Source organism: Anser anser (genome assembly GCF_964211835.1).
Source record: "Anser anser genome assembly, chromosome: 12".
In the NCBI taxonomy this organism is placed as follows: Eukaryota; Metazoa; Chordata; class Aves; order Anseriformes; family Anatidae; genus Anser; species Anser anser.
Window position 1 is genome coordinate 22,426,483 of NC_139733.1, and position 15,886 is coordinate 22,442,368.

General features: G+C 47.3%; 1 protein-coding gene across 1 annotated transcript; it reads left to right on the forward strand.

Annotated features, from left to right (window-relative positions):
* The first annotated feature begins 1,246 nt into the window (after positions 1-1,246).
* On the forward strand, positions 1,247-15,452 carry ARL8B (ARF like GTPase 8B). Its single transcript, XM_083796094.1, has 7 exons — positions 1,247-1,527; positions 9,814-9,894; positions 10,527-10,600; positions 11,021-11,114; positions 11,679-11,746; positions 11,982-12,052; positions 13,482-15,452. The coding sequence occupies exons 1-7, from the start codon at positions 1,405-1,407 to the stop codon at positions 13,529-13,531; spliced, it is 561 nt and encodes a 186-aa protein (XP_083652220.1). The 5' UTR covers positions 1,247-1,404; the 3' UTR covers positions 13,532-15,452.
* Positions 15,453-15,886: the final 434 nt, after the last annotated feature.

Genomic DNA, 15,886 nt, shown 5'->3' on the forward strand with positions numbered 1-15,886 from the left:
GGCTCCCCCGTGTCCGTAAGCACCTGAAGGAAGGTGTGGGGAGGACGGAGCCTGGCTGCGCTCGGCAGTGCCTGGTGCCAGGACCAGGGGCAGTGGGCACAGCCTGGAGCACCGGAGGCACCCGCAGGTGTCTCCAGCCTTATCTGGTCTGGGACTCTGTGATCCTGCGACAAACAGATCCTGTTACATATTCATTTGAGAGGGTGGTTGGGCACTGGAACGGGCTCCCCAGGGATGTGGCCATGGCACCAAGCCTGCTGGAGTTCAAGAAGCGGTTGGAGAGCGCTCTCAGACACACGGCCTGATTTTTGGGTGGTCCTGTGTGGAGCCAGGAGCTGGACCTGATGATTCTTGTGGGTCCCGTCCAACTCAGGATATTCTATGATAATACAATCCACTAATAACTCTTAATGGAGGGAATTCAAGTGATAACAATTTTTCTTCAGCATCGTAAGAAATCCTGAGGAAAAAAGAGTGCACTTCAGGTGAAGGGACATGGTTCTCCTCCCTTGGGCACCTCAGGGACCCTCCTACGTTCGTTTTTGATCTCTGCCTCCACATGCTCAGCTCACATCCCTCCTGCCTTGGCCTCCCTCAGCAGGTGCCACAGTTGAAGTCTGTGGAGCTGGCTCTAAACAACAGACAGGTTGTTTAGAGGAGTGGTGTTTGCTATGTAGGTGAAGGTGTCCAGTGCGTAACTCTGCACTGCTCCTGCCACCTTTGCTTAGGTGTGTGCACTGGTTTGTGTTCTTTTTCTGCTGTTCTTTAATAGAGTTAGGGATTTCTGATCTCCCTCCACCTGCTATTGGCTCTTCTGTACGGAACCACGGTTAGCTTGGCTGGGGAGGAAAATAACCAGCTTCAGGTCCGTGACTGGTGGAGATGCAGTGCCCAGGGCAAGTTCCCTGAAAAGCTCTACACAAAATGCAGGGCAGAAACTGGAGAGCGAGCAGGCATGCAAGAACAGCCAGTTGTGAAGCTGAGCCTGCTTCTGGATTCCCCGCGAGCACGCCTTCCTTTGTGTTTCACTCGTTTGACACCAGCGGGTCCCGCTCACACCGCGGCACCACCGCCCCTCACTCCCCATCCCCCGCCCGCCTTCCCCAGCGCCCACCCGGGGGCGCCCCAAGATGGCGGCGCGGCCCGCCCCCCCCCCCCGCCGCGCTCCCGCCCAAGATGGCGGCGCCGCCCCTCTCCCCGCCGGTCCTCCCGGGGCGCCGTGCGGGCGGCGGCCGGCAGGGGGCGCTGCGGCGGGCGGCCGGGGGGTGGCGGCGGCGGCCGGGCCGCGGCGTCACATGAGGGCGGCGCGGGGGCGAGCCGGCAGCGCGGGTGCCCGAGAGCCGCCGGAGCGCTGCCCGCCGCCGTCCCCGTCCCCGTCCCGTCAGCGAGGGCCCGGCCGCAGCCATGCTGGCGCTGCTGTCCCGGCTGCTGGACTGGTTCCGCTCGCTCTTCTGGAAGGAGGAGATGGAGCTGACCCTGGTGGGGCTGCAGTACTCGGGCAAGACCACCTTCGTCAACGTCATCGCGGTGAGCGGCAGGGACCGGGCTGAGGGGGGCGGTGCGGCCCGGGGGTGCGGCCGGGCGCGGTGCTGGGCCGGGGGGCGGCAGCACTGAGGGGGCCCTGCCCGGCCCGGCCTCATCGTGCGGCCTTCCCGGGGCTCCCCCCCGGCCCAGCACGGGGCCGCCACCCGCCGTCCCCTCCCTCCCTCCCTCCCTCCTGCCCGGCCGCAGTTTCGGGGTTCCCCCCCTCGCAGCTGCGCTCCCGGTTTTGCCTCTCGTGGCCGCCGAGGCCCGCGCCCATTGCCTCCTCGCTCTGGAGGTGTGCGCTGAGCCCGGCAGCAGCCTGCCGAGCCCGGGCCTACTTGTCTGATAGCCGCCTGGAGCAGATGAGGGAAGGGTGTGGGAATCCTCCCACACGGAGCTCTCCCGCTGTCGAACGAGAGCAAGAGTGGCGTGCTTAAATGGCTTGTTCGGCTTCTTCAGCGCCCTGCCCGGCGGATCCACGCCACAGAACGACCGAGGGGGCGAGTTCAGAAGGGGGGGCTGACGGGGGCAGGCAGGGGGCCTTGGTGCTCTGCAGGGACCGGGACTGGCCTGAGTCTAGCGCACCTAGAATTGTCCGCAACTTCAGGCCCAAACAGACCTTCAGCCTCTTCTATGAGGTGGCATCTTAATGTTTCTGAGTGTTCTTATGAATGTATTTATTTAAGTGCCACAGTTGATTGAAAAACTGGATAGGGAAAAAGACTCATTCTTCTGCAGTTACACATGGTTCTTGTTACAGGGACAGTGTCAAAACCTAACAAAGCTCTTGTGCAGCTGAATCTTAGTCTTAATGGTCTTCACGATACCCACGTGAAGTGGGTCTGCCTTAGTTAAAAGGTGACCCTTCCTCGGCCTGGTTAAGGAAAAGTTGCTGGACTCACCTGAGGGCTCCAGAAGCCTTTCCTCTCACACGCCAGTGGCTGCAGCTTCCTCTGCTCCTGGATTTCTGCAAGTGGAACTCATGAGCCACTGAACAACCTCAATGTGGGGGCCCTGAACTGATACTGCTTGGTGCGTTCTTGCAACTGAATTTGAGTAATTGGGATTACTCTGCAGGTTTCTCCCCTTATGTCATCCCAGATGGCGACTGCACGTGTTGAAGTACTGCTCATCTGTGCCTTGAAGCACAGCTCCTTCAAGGAGTTAGGTGAAACTGCTGCAGGTAACGTGGAGTACCACAGGATAGCTGCAGTGGTCACACAGCATTTTCGTCCATCTAGATTGTCCCAGGTGGTAAAAGCACTGGAAGTAAAGCTGGCAACTGCGTCCAGCTTGCTTTGCTAGAGGTTGAATCTTGCAAGGTTTTGACTGCTCATTAGGATCACACCCAGAAATTTATCTGAGTAAGTGTCATTCAAATAGGCTTGCAAAACTGACTGAAATAAGGAAGTCATTATGCATAAGACACAGGATCATTTACTGCTTCAAGTCTGGAAGCAGTAAGGCACATTTCTGAGGCTTTTAATTAGGAAATCTAGTGCCTCTTTAAGAAAAGCAGAGTGAGGGAAACTTGCTTAGGTTTTTATTATTGGCTTAAGAAAAATAGCGTGAGCTTTAGTTGTCAGCACAATGCAGTCCGTGGCGTGCAGAGCTAACCTCTTGTCAGGTGTTGTCTTGTCTTTAGTTCAGAGCGTGCGCAGGGAAATTAGTGCTGGAAAAGAATAACTGCTCTCTGCAGGCCAGTTAATGCTTTGGGTGGAAGTAGCTGTCAAGCACTGGGATTCCATAAAACTGAAATGAGAGGAATGACACAGCAAGATGCTAGTCCTGTAGATAGCTTTAAAAGCTGGATTACGTGCCAGGATGTAGCTTAAGGTTGCATTCTGCCTAGCAAGGGGCTGTTACCAGTCTCCTGACAGCAGTGAGTTTAATGTGAGTCTCCAGCGTAGTCTTGTGTCTGGCATGGGTCCCCGCTACGATCCGGCACATGTAACCAGAGGGAAAGCTTGAGCCCATTACGTTGGAGGCTCGATACAACTCCTGGATGACCGCTGAGGTGGAAATGCCACGAGAGGCAAACAGTCCAGTTCTAGAGCAGCGTTTGTAGGCAGTGAGCTGGTTTGGGCCGTATTTATCTTTCTAGTCTGAACAAGGAGTTAGTTTGTAACCAGACCAAACTTCGTTTGACTAGGGGGCTTAGCAGCCTCAGCAGTGAGATCTGCTCGCAGCTGGATGCAGCTTCTGCTTTGCTGTTGGCTTCATATTAGTCACGGCCTCTAATTAGATATTTAGCATAAGTTTTCCGTGTGCGTGAGTAAACTTGCTCACAAGGGAGGATATCATTTCCTTCTGCTCCTAATTTCCATAAAGTAGATGGCCTGTGGCTCCTTTCAGAGAAACTGCATGTCATCCAGCATCGCATCGGGCACGGCGGGCTCCTTATCCGAGGGCTGGAAGTGACCATTATTTTCTGGAGTCTGCAGCATCTTCTGTCGCTCGCCTCTCTGCAGCCAGCGCCTGTCCACGGGCTTTCATCAGACCTGCTGTCAGAGCTGCAAGTCACAGCCACGCTGCCGCGGGAGGCAGGACAGGCAACCGAGCTCCGTCACGTGGCGCAGCTGCAACATGACTCGAATAAACGGGCCGCTTCCAGGCGGCAGGGCTGCTTCCGCGGCAGGAAGGTGCTCCGTGGAGGGGCGCTGCGCCCTGTTGGCAACCTTGCATGCAGCGCCGTGCAGCGATCCTCGACCCAGGCGTCTGCAACGCTGCAGCTTCGGGGTCTGGGCTGCAGCGGGCAGGAGAGGGGAGCTGCGAGGGAGGCAGGCTGCCCTGGTGTGGTTGTCGGGTTTAAGAGCTAAACTTAATCTGTTCTGTTTGTGCTGATAGGATAAATAAGATCTCTCTTTAGGATTTCTGTCAAGGCCTGAAGCAGTGTGTGTTTTCTCTAACTGTGGTGTGTCTGACAAGCCTTTGAGTGAGGCTTTGGTCCCTGGAAAGAGACAACACCAAACGAAGCTCCTCGGAATGAACGGCTCCGCTGGGCAGCAGCAGCCGTGGCTTCCTTCGGTCCTCGTGACTGTTACACGTAACTTTGTCTTAGAGTTGTCCTGGAGGAGCATGGAAAAGCATTGTTCCAACCAGCTTCAGCGCTGGCTTAGTGCCTTCTGAAGCACCCAGGTAGGCTGTAAAGAGTTTACGTTGACGCTTGGTAGCACTTCAGTGAGAAGTGCGGTACATCTTTAAGTGAAGTGCTCCTTAGTTGCAGGAGTCTATTGAAATGGATTGCCTCACTTCATTAGGTAATAGGGCAACACCAAGTGACTCATGTTCAGTTAATACTGTCTTTGAGGTCCTGCTTGCTGTACCCCAAGTGGTCTGAGATAGAAATGTTTCTCTGTTGTCACGGTCTTGAGTTCTCACGTAGCTTGTGAACTTGTGTTCAAGCTTCTGAACGTGATCACAAGTAGCTGAAATGCTGAAGTACTTCAAGAGGAAGGTGACTGCAGGAACCATGGAGCCGACTTGTCCTTGTGTGATGCACGCCTGTGGTTGAGGCCATCAGTGCTGCAGAAGAGGCATAGTGTACGGGTAGCTTTATATAATGCTAAAGTGACTGCTTTTTGAAAAGAACCTGTAAGATGCAGCTTTTTTCATAGTGTAGGCAGAAATCTAGGGGCAAACAGCGGGACTTACGATGGTGTTCTCATTCAGGTGGACTAGGAGTGTCCTGGCTGGAGTCTTTGTGCAGTAACAAAACTTATGTGAAGAAATCTGTCCTATAGCAGTAATAAATCACGTTAGCTTTGAGATGCAAACCAAGGTCAGCCCTGCCACTCCCTGTTGCTATAAAGAATCCCCTCGTGCAGGCAGCGGAATGGTGATCTTGTAGCTGGTCACCGAGGACCAGGTGGATGAGCCATTGTAGATGTGGTTTCTGGTGCCAGCAAGAAAGCTGCCACACTAGCCAGAAGGAAAGAGGAAGGAATGCGAGCTTTACTGCTGCAACTCAAGTTCTGCCTCTTAATTGTTTCAGCATCCTTAACATTTTAAAGAATCTTTAGGGAAGGTACAGGAAACAGGAGCTCCAGTCTTAAGCTTAGTTACTTGCTTGAGTTGCTTTGGCATTTATGCTGCCAGCCCGGTAAGGGTACCTTTCTGGAAGCTGGCAGTCCTCTGGCTGTAGCTTGTGGCTACAGAAAGGCGGGCGGGAGCTGGAGTCTCTCTTGCTTTGTTCTTTTGACTCGAGACAGCTGAAAATGGTACAGCTAGTAAGCAGCTTGTTTCAATGCTATGTATTTAAAGAAAAAAACAGCATCCTGTGTATACTTTTCAAAAGCTAGATGATGCTAGGCTAAATGCTTGTCTAGAGCACTCATATCCTCCCCTCCTGCAATACGAAGTGTAGCTGTAACTGGCACACCGCAGTCTTGTTCCTGAGGGAAAACTCTGGGGATGCTGGCTGGCGAGGCTGCCTCGGGGCTGCCGGTGGGCTGAACAAAAGAGACCAGGGCTGCGGGAGAGCAGTGCAGACCCAGGAAGGCACTCTGGCAGAGTTCAAGGTAGAAAGCAGTGCATGTGGTTGTACTTTAACACGTTTGGTTGTGTTTCAGGACACACAGCGGCCGCAAGACCCCGTTAAAGCGGGTGCAAACCGAGGAGCCGACCGTGGCAGCAGTGCAGAGCCTGGGCTGATGAGCGGTGTGAGGGCGCCCAGCAAACCGCTCGGGTGCCTGTTGCTTCCCTGTAACAAGGAACTGTACGGTGAAGTTCAGCGCAGTGCAGCCCCAAACCAAAGCTAGCATTAGCTGGTGTGTAACAGGCGGACCAGGTTGGTGTGGAGAGCGTTCGTGAGTGCCGCGGTCTGTGCAAGGGTTGGAACTGGCTGTGCTAGTCACAGGGGAGCTGAGTCCAAACTGATGTCTGCCCTGTACTCCTAAATTACTTAGTCCAGCCTAGAAGCAGTTTTGCTTCTCTCAGTAACCCTTATCCAAGGCAGGCTGATACTTGGGCAGGTAAGGGGTGCGTAGTGCCCTGCGGGAGAAGGTTACCTGTATCTCACCTGCCAGCTCGTTACGAGAACTGTCTCTCGGAGTGGGCAAGCATGGCGCAAGGCTGGTTTGTTTGCTGCCTGTGTAGCTAGCTAGTAACCCCTGTCCTCTTAAAGCGCTTAAGGTCTGGCGCTGGGTGTGATTTTTTGCCTGACCTGGAATATAAGAACTGTTGGGTCGAGGTGGTCTTCACTGGGCAGTTCCACACTGAGCTTCCCTGTGTTGCTGGGACTTCAGCCTCATGGTTTTGTGCACCAGGTCCCAGTTAATAGTGGGATGACTGTAGGCAGATGTGAGGGTTTCAAAAGGGTTGTTGTTTGCCCATTATCCATGACATACCAAGTGTGAAGGGAATATAGTGTCCAGATACGTGAGGAACAGGTACCAGAGGGCACTTCTAGCTCATCTCCGTCACTGCTGCAGGGGCTGGTACTGTCTTCTGTTAAACAGGTTATAGGTTTAATTCTAATATTCAAATACCTTAATATAAATGCTGTGGAACTGCCTGCTGATGTGCCTGACCTTAGGAACTGGATGACACTAAACTTCTGATACATCACGTGCTTGGGTTTTCCAGGAGCACGGAATATTGTAAAGGGAGCATCTCTTAAACCCAGAGGCTTAAAGACTAATCCTGCAGGTTCTTTCTGCGGTCTCTGGAATTCAGTCCGTTTAGTCTCCCTCTTATCTTTCACTTATGGACGAGAGGTTACTAACTCTGTTTTGTGACCTTCAGTGAACAGCTTCTGTTAGTGCTGTGTGGTCTGTGTGACCTCAGAGCTACGGGCTGAATTCACAACCCCTTGCAGGGCACAAGGCTGATCCGGGAGGCCTGAATGAAGCGCAGTGTCTGCCTGTCGGGGTGTTCACGGGTGCTGAAAACAGATGCTGTGGCTAGGTTTGCAAGCAGCTACTCTGCTGTCCTTGAGCGTTTGAGCAATGTGTGACAACAGCCAAGTACTTTCAGGCTGGGGATTGACAATATTTCTGTGCTTATCAAACTTGTTTTGAAGCCGATGCCTATTTTAGGAGGAGAAAGCATCATATTGTGAAAACGAGGGATAGGGCTGAGTAATTTGCTTTGTGTTCGTATGGGGGGAGGCAGGGGAGAAGCCCAACTCAAACAGAACTGTGTGCAGATGAGGAGTTCCTCTTATCTGAAGGAATCTGTGTTCTAAAGGTGCAGTGGGAGAGCATAAGCTATCGATGGGAACAGCTCTCTGTTGAAGGATCTGGAAGTAGCTGTGAGTAGGAACAGCTAACAGCATGTGGGGTACTGTGAAGTAGCACAGAAGTGGAGGTTCAGGGAGTGTTCAGGAGACGCTTGGTTAGAAGATGTGGGTGTAGGGTGTGACTGCAGAGGGAGGAATGCAGTGGTTCTTGAGCAACCGTGGCAAGCTGACCCTTCAAAGGCAAGACTGGCAGTGCATGCTTTGAGCTAAGCTGCATCAAACGTGGAAACAATGCTTACCCTTCTGCTGTTGAATTACACACAATCAAACGGGCTGAAACGGCCAAGCTGGGCACTAGGCTTTCAGGGCCGTAACGGGAAGCTAATAAGGAGGCGTTCAGGTTGCGCACCTACCTCGCTGAGCTTGGCAGAAAGGTTTGAGCAGTTCCTGAAGCGGCGCTGCGTGAGACTGCTGCGTGTTCTTCTGTGTAGTCTAGGCAGCTGAAACTCCATTTAAATGGAAATGCAAAACATCTGCTTAAAGAGGCTTAAGTTGTTCACTTTTAGGTCATCACTGTTTTTAGTTACATTCCTCAGATTCAAGGACTTAGTTATTTTCAAACGCCTCTTAAGACTGTCTGTATAACTGTACAACTGGGAAGCAGATCTTAAATGTGACAAACCACCACCGTTTCAGGGGGCTGCTGCCTTCGTGTTCAAGCTCTGGATATATTTGTTTTGGAGGTCACCCAGAACAATGTGCCGCTTAGCTTTTCAGCTGAAGAGTTTCAGTTTGGCCAGATAAACAAAAATGAGATTGTCATCCATATGTTTTCAATGTATTTTAGTGTCATATTGTGTATTGTGTGAAGCTTCTGGCTTTGGTTTGCTAGTGGAGGTTCGCAGTTCTGCTGGGGAGGGGAACAAACCTATGAAAGCATGGGGTTTTTAGGTCAAGAGCTGAATGACAGCGCACTGATATTACAAACTTCTGGTTGCAGACTCTGAAAAGCATGTAGTCAAAGCACGTCCAGTCAGACTAAGCCAGTACTTCCAGCTCGTGAGCAGCTGGGCCCTAACTTGTAGGGTGATGTGATGTCTGCTTCAGCTGTTGTAAAGGGGCTTTTCATTCAGGCTGCCTTCTCTGTGCAGCTTGGGGGGAGAGAAGCAGGCTTCCTCCTGCTGTGATATCGAGCACTAATTAAACAACTGAATGCATCTGAATTGACCTTTTTTTTCCAAATCTGTCTGGTTCTGTTAAATGCAGTGGATGTAGTGAGATGCATAATGCCCGCCGTGGTTGAGATTCACCTTCTGCCAGATAGCCAAGGTTGCATGGGAGAAATCTGTACTGCTGTTGATAACACGTGTTGTGACTGCTGGGCTAGCTACCAGAGATAGCTGTGAACTTGGCTTTCAGGCTGTTACAGATAAAAGTGTAACTGATAGTAAAACATCTGCCATTAGAGAGCCTCCCTAATGCATCACTGTTCGGCAGCAGTTATACCAGAGCTTAAAGTGATGCTGAACTGGTAGAAGCAGGAGGAAACGCTCTCCACTTGTTTTGGTCACCTCTTGCACTGCTGAACGAGTTGGACACTGTAGCCACACAGGAAGCAGCCCGGGCAGGTCCTTCCACTTGCCAGCCTTTTAAGGCTCCTCAGGTGCTAACCATACCTGTGGGTTGAAGGCTTACTCCACAAGAGTGATTTATTACTGCAAATGTTGCCCATAGAGTAGCTTGCATCAGAGGAACAGCTGGCTATTTAGAGCTTCCAGGAGACTCGCAGATCCTGAAGCACAGAACTTGGCTCCAGCAGAAGTAGGTGAATGGCTTTCGTCCTATACTTCTGGCTGTCCATCTGTTAAGCTGTGTAAAGCACTGCTCTATAAGTAACTTTGTGTCTCTGACTCCCTCAAGGCTTGAAAGATTATTTAAGTGCTTTTAAGAAATGCTGTGACTGCCAGTGCAAGCTTCAACACCCATCAGTGTAATACCTGTGACTTCCTGGCTATAAGGCCTTCAACAGGAAGGCTTGTGGTATTTTACCACATAAACTAGTTGTATGAGAAGTGCTAGACTTAACTTTCTTTTATTTTTTTTTCCAGTCAGGTCAATTCAGTGAAGATATGATTCCTACTGTGGGCTTCAACATGAGAAAAGTTACAAAGGGTAATGTTACAATAAAGGTATGTTAACATTGACAGTCTTTCTTTTTAAACCCATACTAAATTGTCTTCAAGTTCTAGTTTAAAAATTGTACACTTAATCTGTTTTGTTCCCACTATTGGGACAAGTATAGCAAACTGAACAGGCTCCACTAAATCTGTAAAATAGTGTAAGAATACAGTTATGTTTATTTACAGAGTTTCTTAAATGAGAAAAAGTGTGTGATTTCCAGATTCTTGGACTAGTTAAAGCAGTGCTTTAATAATGATGTCTGGCTTTAATCTGAGTTAATTTTCACATTTCTCCTGTTCTTCTTCTGCTCTTCAGTATTGCTCAAAGCTTAAGTCAAAACCAGTGTGTGAAGTTGGTACATTGTATTTTTGTGCACTCTACAGTATGCTTCTGAGAAAACTTAATACACAGGTTTTCATGCATCTGATATAAGATGTTCTAGTTTATATCTTACACTATTGGGCCTGTGAGATTTGAGCAGCTGTATTTTCACTGCTTGCAGAGATTATTTCCATTCTAATAAGTGAAAGGTCCTGCAGCTAGCATAAGGAAAGAAGAAAACTGTTTTGACTTCTCGTCTTGTATGTATGACATGCTTAAATAGTGTGTGGCTAAATTGTCTTTTTTCCTTCCACTTCAGATTTGGGATATAGGAGGGCAACCACGATTCCGAAGCATGTGGGAACGATACTGCAGAGGAGTTAATGCTATTGTGTAAGTGTCATTTTCCTTAGGCTTATGTTTAACTGCAGATTTGCTTCTCTTCTGTATCTAGTGTAGTAGTACACAATGGACTTGGTATGCTCGTGTTAATTCTGAAACTGTTCTGCAACCGTATTAAGTAACTTCTGTACCCTCAAGTTCAGGGCTCAGGATGTGTTATTTTCTCATCAGTGTCTAATCCTGAGTACTAACTACTTTCAGTTTGACTTGGAAGGCAGAGTAGTCTAACGGAAAGAATTTTCCCACTTCTCTGATTGTGGGGAATTTCTTTGAAAAGAACTGAATTCCTTGCTCAGAAGACCTAGCTTTGTTTAAAGCTTTGAATGTGCTCAGACCTGACAGTTTAAAGCAAAGACTGCTGTTTCTGAAGTAGTTGAGTCCTGCTGAACTAACCTTAAATTCTCCTTAAAGCTACATGGTAGATGCTGCAGATCGTGAAAAAATAGAAGCCTCTCGGAATGAGCTGCACAATCTTCTAGATAAGCCACAGTTACAAGGAATCCCTGTAAGTATTATTGTCTCACATCACTGTTAAACTTTCTTGAGAAATATACGTAGTTTAGTGCATCTGAAGAGTGTCTTGACCTCTTTAAGTCCAGTGTAAGCACTGTAAGCAATACCTCTCCCTAGTGCCTTAAATACAATTGTTGACCTTGATCGTTCCTTCAGTGATAATATTTGTTCAGTACCCACAAAAAAAAAAAGTAGAGCAGTAATGTAGAGAACCGTATTCTACCATATGGGCTTGTGCTCTTCTAGTTACTATAGTACCTGTTAATCAGGTAGTACAGAAATACCACGTAAGTTTGGGAAACTTCAGCTGAAAGTTTATTGGAATTGTTCACACATGCGCAAAAAGCAAGCATGAGAACACATCAGTTCACAAGAGTTTATTTGGATGCCCCCTTTTCCTATGACTAGGTAAATCTTCCCTCTTGACCTCGTTTACTATTAAATGTCTTAATCCCTTGGATTTAAGTCGAGTGTTGACTGCTCGTCAGGCTCTCCTGAAACTTTTTTTTTAAAAAAAAAAAAAGGTGCAACTGTTTTCTTCTGATTTGGATTTCAGGTTCTAGTACTTGGAAACAAGAGAGACCTTCCTAACGCTTTGGATGAGAAACAACTAATTGAAAAGATGTAAGTCTAACCCTTCCTGAGAAAAGCTACCTTAACTCGATAAAGGAATTGATGTACATAGGGATGTTAGATCAAAAACTTGTATTATAAGTAGAAAACACAGCAACAGGTGGTAACTGAAACATTGTACAGAAACAAGTTACGTGGAGAAGATGAAGTGGGAGTAGTTTAGATTCTTTGTGAAAGAGTACTTGTTGTAAGGGGAGCGTGTGTTTAAATTTTCTCTCTTTTGTAGGAACCTTGCTGCTATTCAGGACAGAGAAATCTGCTGCTACTCAATTTCATGCAAAGAGAAAGATAATATAGGTAACTATTAACCTAAAATGTTGTGTGTTATAAAGACCATCAGAACGGATTGGGGGATTGTAACTTCTTAAACATAAGTGTTCTTGCTTCAGGAAAGTGGTAACAAATCCGACAGCAACACTTAAATGCACTGGTTAAATGTGGTATGACTCCTGATGGCAGCGAGGAAGCTTGACTGGTGTTAGTTTGTGAAGGGGCTGTAGTTAGCAAAGCATATCATAGCCTACTCTGACACCTGCTGCCTTTAATTAGTTTGCAGGAAATACCTGACTAGTCTCACGATTAGCTTGCCCTAAATTTTATCCTTCTATCAGGTACTCTTAACTTGGCTTTGCTTGGAGGCTGTAGGTGCTAGCAAGCCCTTGCAGCAAGCTTTTCCTCATCAGTCATTCTCATGAAATAATCATCTTCCCTCTCTGGTTTATCGAAGATGGTCACGTAGTGGCCTGTGCTAGTCACTACTCCAGGCAGCCAAATAATAGATTTTTCTGGTGCTGATGTCAATTGCTTTAGAATTTGTGGAATTCAAAGGCAGAAACCATGCTACTATGTAATTACAAATACTAGTGTCAAGTACTTGTTATACTGAATAATCTCAACTGAATGAAAGCACTTCACACCTGCCGTCCTTCTCCTGGTGCCTTCATATGCCTGCCATGAAATTAACACTGGTTCACTGGCTGCCTAACGTGAATTTGCTGATGAGGAAATCTTCAGTCTAGTGGTCACAAGAACAAACTGTACAGGATACCAGAACTGCTTCGTGTCAAGAACTTGACTTCTGACCAGGAAAAATGAACAGCCTGTGGAGCTCTTACGGTTTCTTATTCAAGAAACCCCTGTCACTTTGCCTTCAGTTAGAGATGCAAACAAGGGGGATAGGAGAAGGGGATGTTTCCTTCCGTCGTATCTCCCACACAAGGCTTACAGCACAGCTAAGCCTCACTGGTGCTATAGGGGAGCTGTTGCTGCAAGCATTATGCTGGTGTGATGTTTGCGCATTTCACTGCCTTTAGAGAACCTCTTCCAAGAAGGGAGAAGCTTGATGCCCACTAACATTGTTTCCACCAGGTGAGGATAGGCAGCACAGGCTGTCAGGCTGGTGTAAATGTAGCGATGTTGATGACAAGTGAGCATGAGAGCGAGACCGAGGCATCAGATTAATGGAAGTCTCTTAGAAGTGTGGTTGACTGAGGAACGTGGATGTCTGAGGCAGTTCCTTCACATGTTGCTCACAGGACTCTGGGCAGTTAGAGGACCAAAGTACAGACAGCAAGCCTTCAAAAAATGATTGTTAATCCATCTTGGATCAGCCTGTAGAGAAAGGCTGTCTACTCTTATGTGTTTGAGGACATGAGCATACCAAAGTGGTGCTGGTTATGCAAATACAAATCAACACTTGAATATGGAACTTCTCTTCTCTCTCCAGATATCACGCTTCAGTGGCTTATTCAGCATTCAAAATCTAGAAGAAGCTGAAGTCTTCCTGGAATCTCCAGTACCAGTTGGCCATAATCTCAATTGTCCACTTCCCTCCATAACGAGATATTACCCAAAAATCCTGTAATGAGAATCTGCCTTTTCACAGTTCATTTCTCATGTGCACTGCTGAAGACTTGTATTCCTATTATGTCACAAAACAACTAGAGTTGTCATAAAGTCAGCACAAATATTTATTTTACAACCATCTATGGTGGGAGGGTTGGGGGGGGGCTTTTTAAAAAAAAAAAAGATCTCTACCATGTTAACTATGATGGTACACTGTTCTGGTTTTTCAGGGCCAGGTTTTTATATGATTTTCAGCAAGTGTTTTATTTCTAGTGTTTAGTGGCTTGAAGATGCTGACGCCTGACAGCATTGAAATTCTGTAAGATGCCACATACAGTAGTTAGAAAACATTTAAGCGTGAGTTGTGGGATACTAATCTGTCTCACAAATGCATGTGATGTGTGTATGTTAGCAGAGAAATGGAAACTGTTTGCAGAGGGGAGCACAAGACACAGATCAGCATCACTAATCTACAGCTGAGATCTTACCCTGTCACTTAAAAACAAAACAAAACAAAACTCTTATCATGAATTAGGGGAGCCGACTGTTTAAATTCATTTTGTTGCTTCTGTTTAACATTTGTCTGGGGGATAGGAATGGACTGTTCTATTAAGCTTTCAAAAATTGGAGTATTCCAGCATGAAAACAAACTGCTAGGAACATCAGACTTTGTCCAAACACATTTTTCTGTCTCCAGATACTAGTGATCTCTATCTGAAACCAGAATATACATTCTGAGCGGCTGCATGACACTTAAATTACTGATGTTTTTGTAGAGAGTCAGTTGTTGGCCTTTAGCACAATATCTATGTAATTGTCTAGTGTCTCTCCTGCTCATGAAATAGCTGGGCACAGTTTCACCTGGTGCTATGAAACATCTCGGCTATTGTGACAACTCTAGACCTGCCTGCTTTCTTGATGTAACCATGTGCAAAGTCTGTAAGTTGCAAGATGAAATGTTCAACTGTGTCAAAGCACAAGAGAGCCAACGAATCGATCCTATTTCTTGACTAGCTTCTACAGTATAGGGAAGTATGTATAAACTAAAGATTGTAATGTTTTTGTAGCTTTACTTTCTCAATGACTTCAATATATTTAAAGGGACAGACTTGTTAAGACTGGTTTGTTCATACAGTAATGTCAGTGTAGCTTGCTAGTGTATACAAATACATGGTACACCTGCTTGTGTTGCCTCACACTGTGTGTGATTCTTCCTTACCTAACTGTGGAGTTTGCGTTACTCTGGGGTCCTCGGTTGCAAACACTGTTTAGTCCGTATCAGTTGTGACAAACCAGTTTTAATTTGGACTGCCATGGCCTTACTGTTCTGTACCAACTGTCGCACCGTTGCACAGACACTACATGCTGCCTGCATTCAGTCTGAACTTGCATTTAACTTTTTGTCCCCTTTCAGTTCTCTGAAGCATGATTTCAATTAATTCATACTCTGGTGCTGTAGAGGAGAGGGTGTATTAACTTGCTACTGTAGTCCCTAGTTCACCGTGAACTGCTACAGGTACTTTTATTTAGCAAACTTGCTTGTGCCTAAAATATGGAAACTAAACTAGAATGTGTGGATCTTTGTGGGGGACCAGGTCACTGTTTAGTTAACTGGCCTATAGCTAAACTTGATGTGTTTGGTGTTTATATACTTCACTGCTTTCAGCATTAATGGCATCCAAACACTACCAATTGTTAACCTGTGCATTATTCTCTGCATGTGAACAACTTATACAATTACTGAACTTTGTAAATATGTGGATTTTTTTATTTAGGTGGATGCATATGTTGGTTTACTGCTCTTCAGCTTTATTCAATAAACTTATGTTTTGAGGGTTGTATTGACACTTAACTGCCTGACTTGAGTTGAGTGGCTTAACTCATGGCGCTGCACTGTGGGCTGTCTGTCTCCTCTGATAAAATTAAAATGGGTGAAGAAGGCTGAGTATAAATACCTGAGCTGCTTTATGTTCTGCGGTTAAACTATTAAAGCGAAGTGCTCCTAAAACTACCTTTCACAAGCCATGGGGCTTTCTCAGCAGAAAGAGCAGGTTTAGCTAGAGTCAACCTCAGTGCTCAGTGCTTTTTACGCCTATGAAAGGCACTGATTAGTCAGCTGAAGGGTTGTGAGCAGGTCAGCCTTCTGGAGTTCTGTTTTTGGGGAGAAAAATGCATGCATCTAAAAGCTTGTTTCTTGTCATCACGCCTAAAGTCCTTGCTTTCCTAGCACAAATATCAGATCTAGCAGATCATTCGCTGCCAATTAAAGCGTAGAGATTTTTGTCT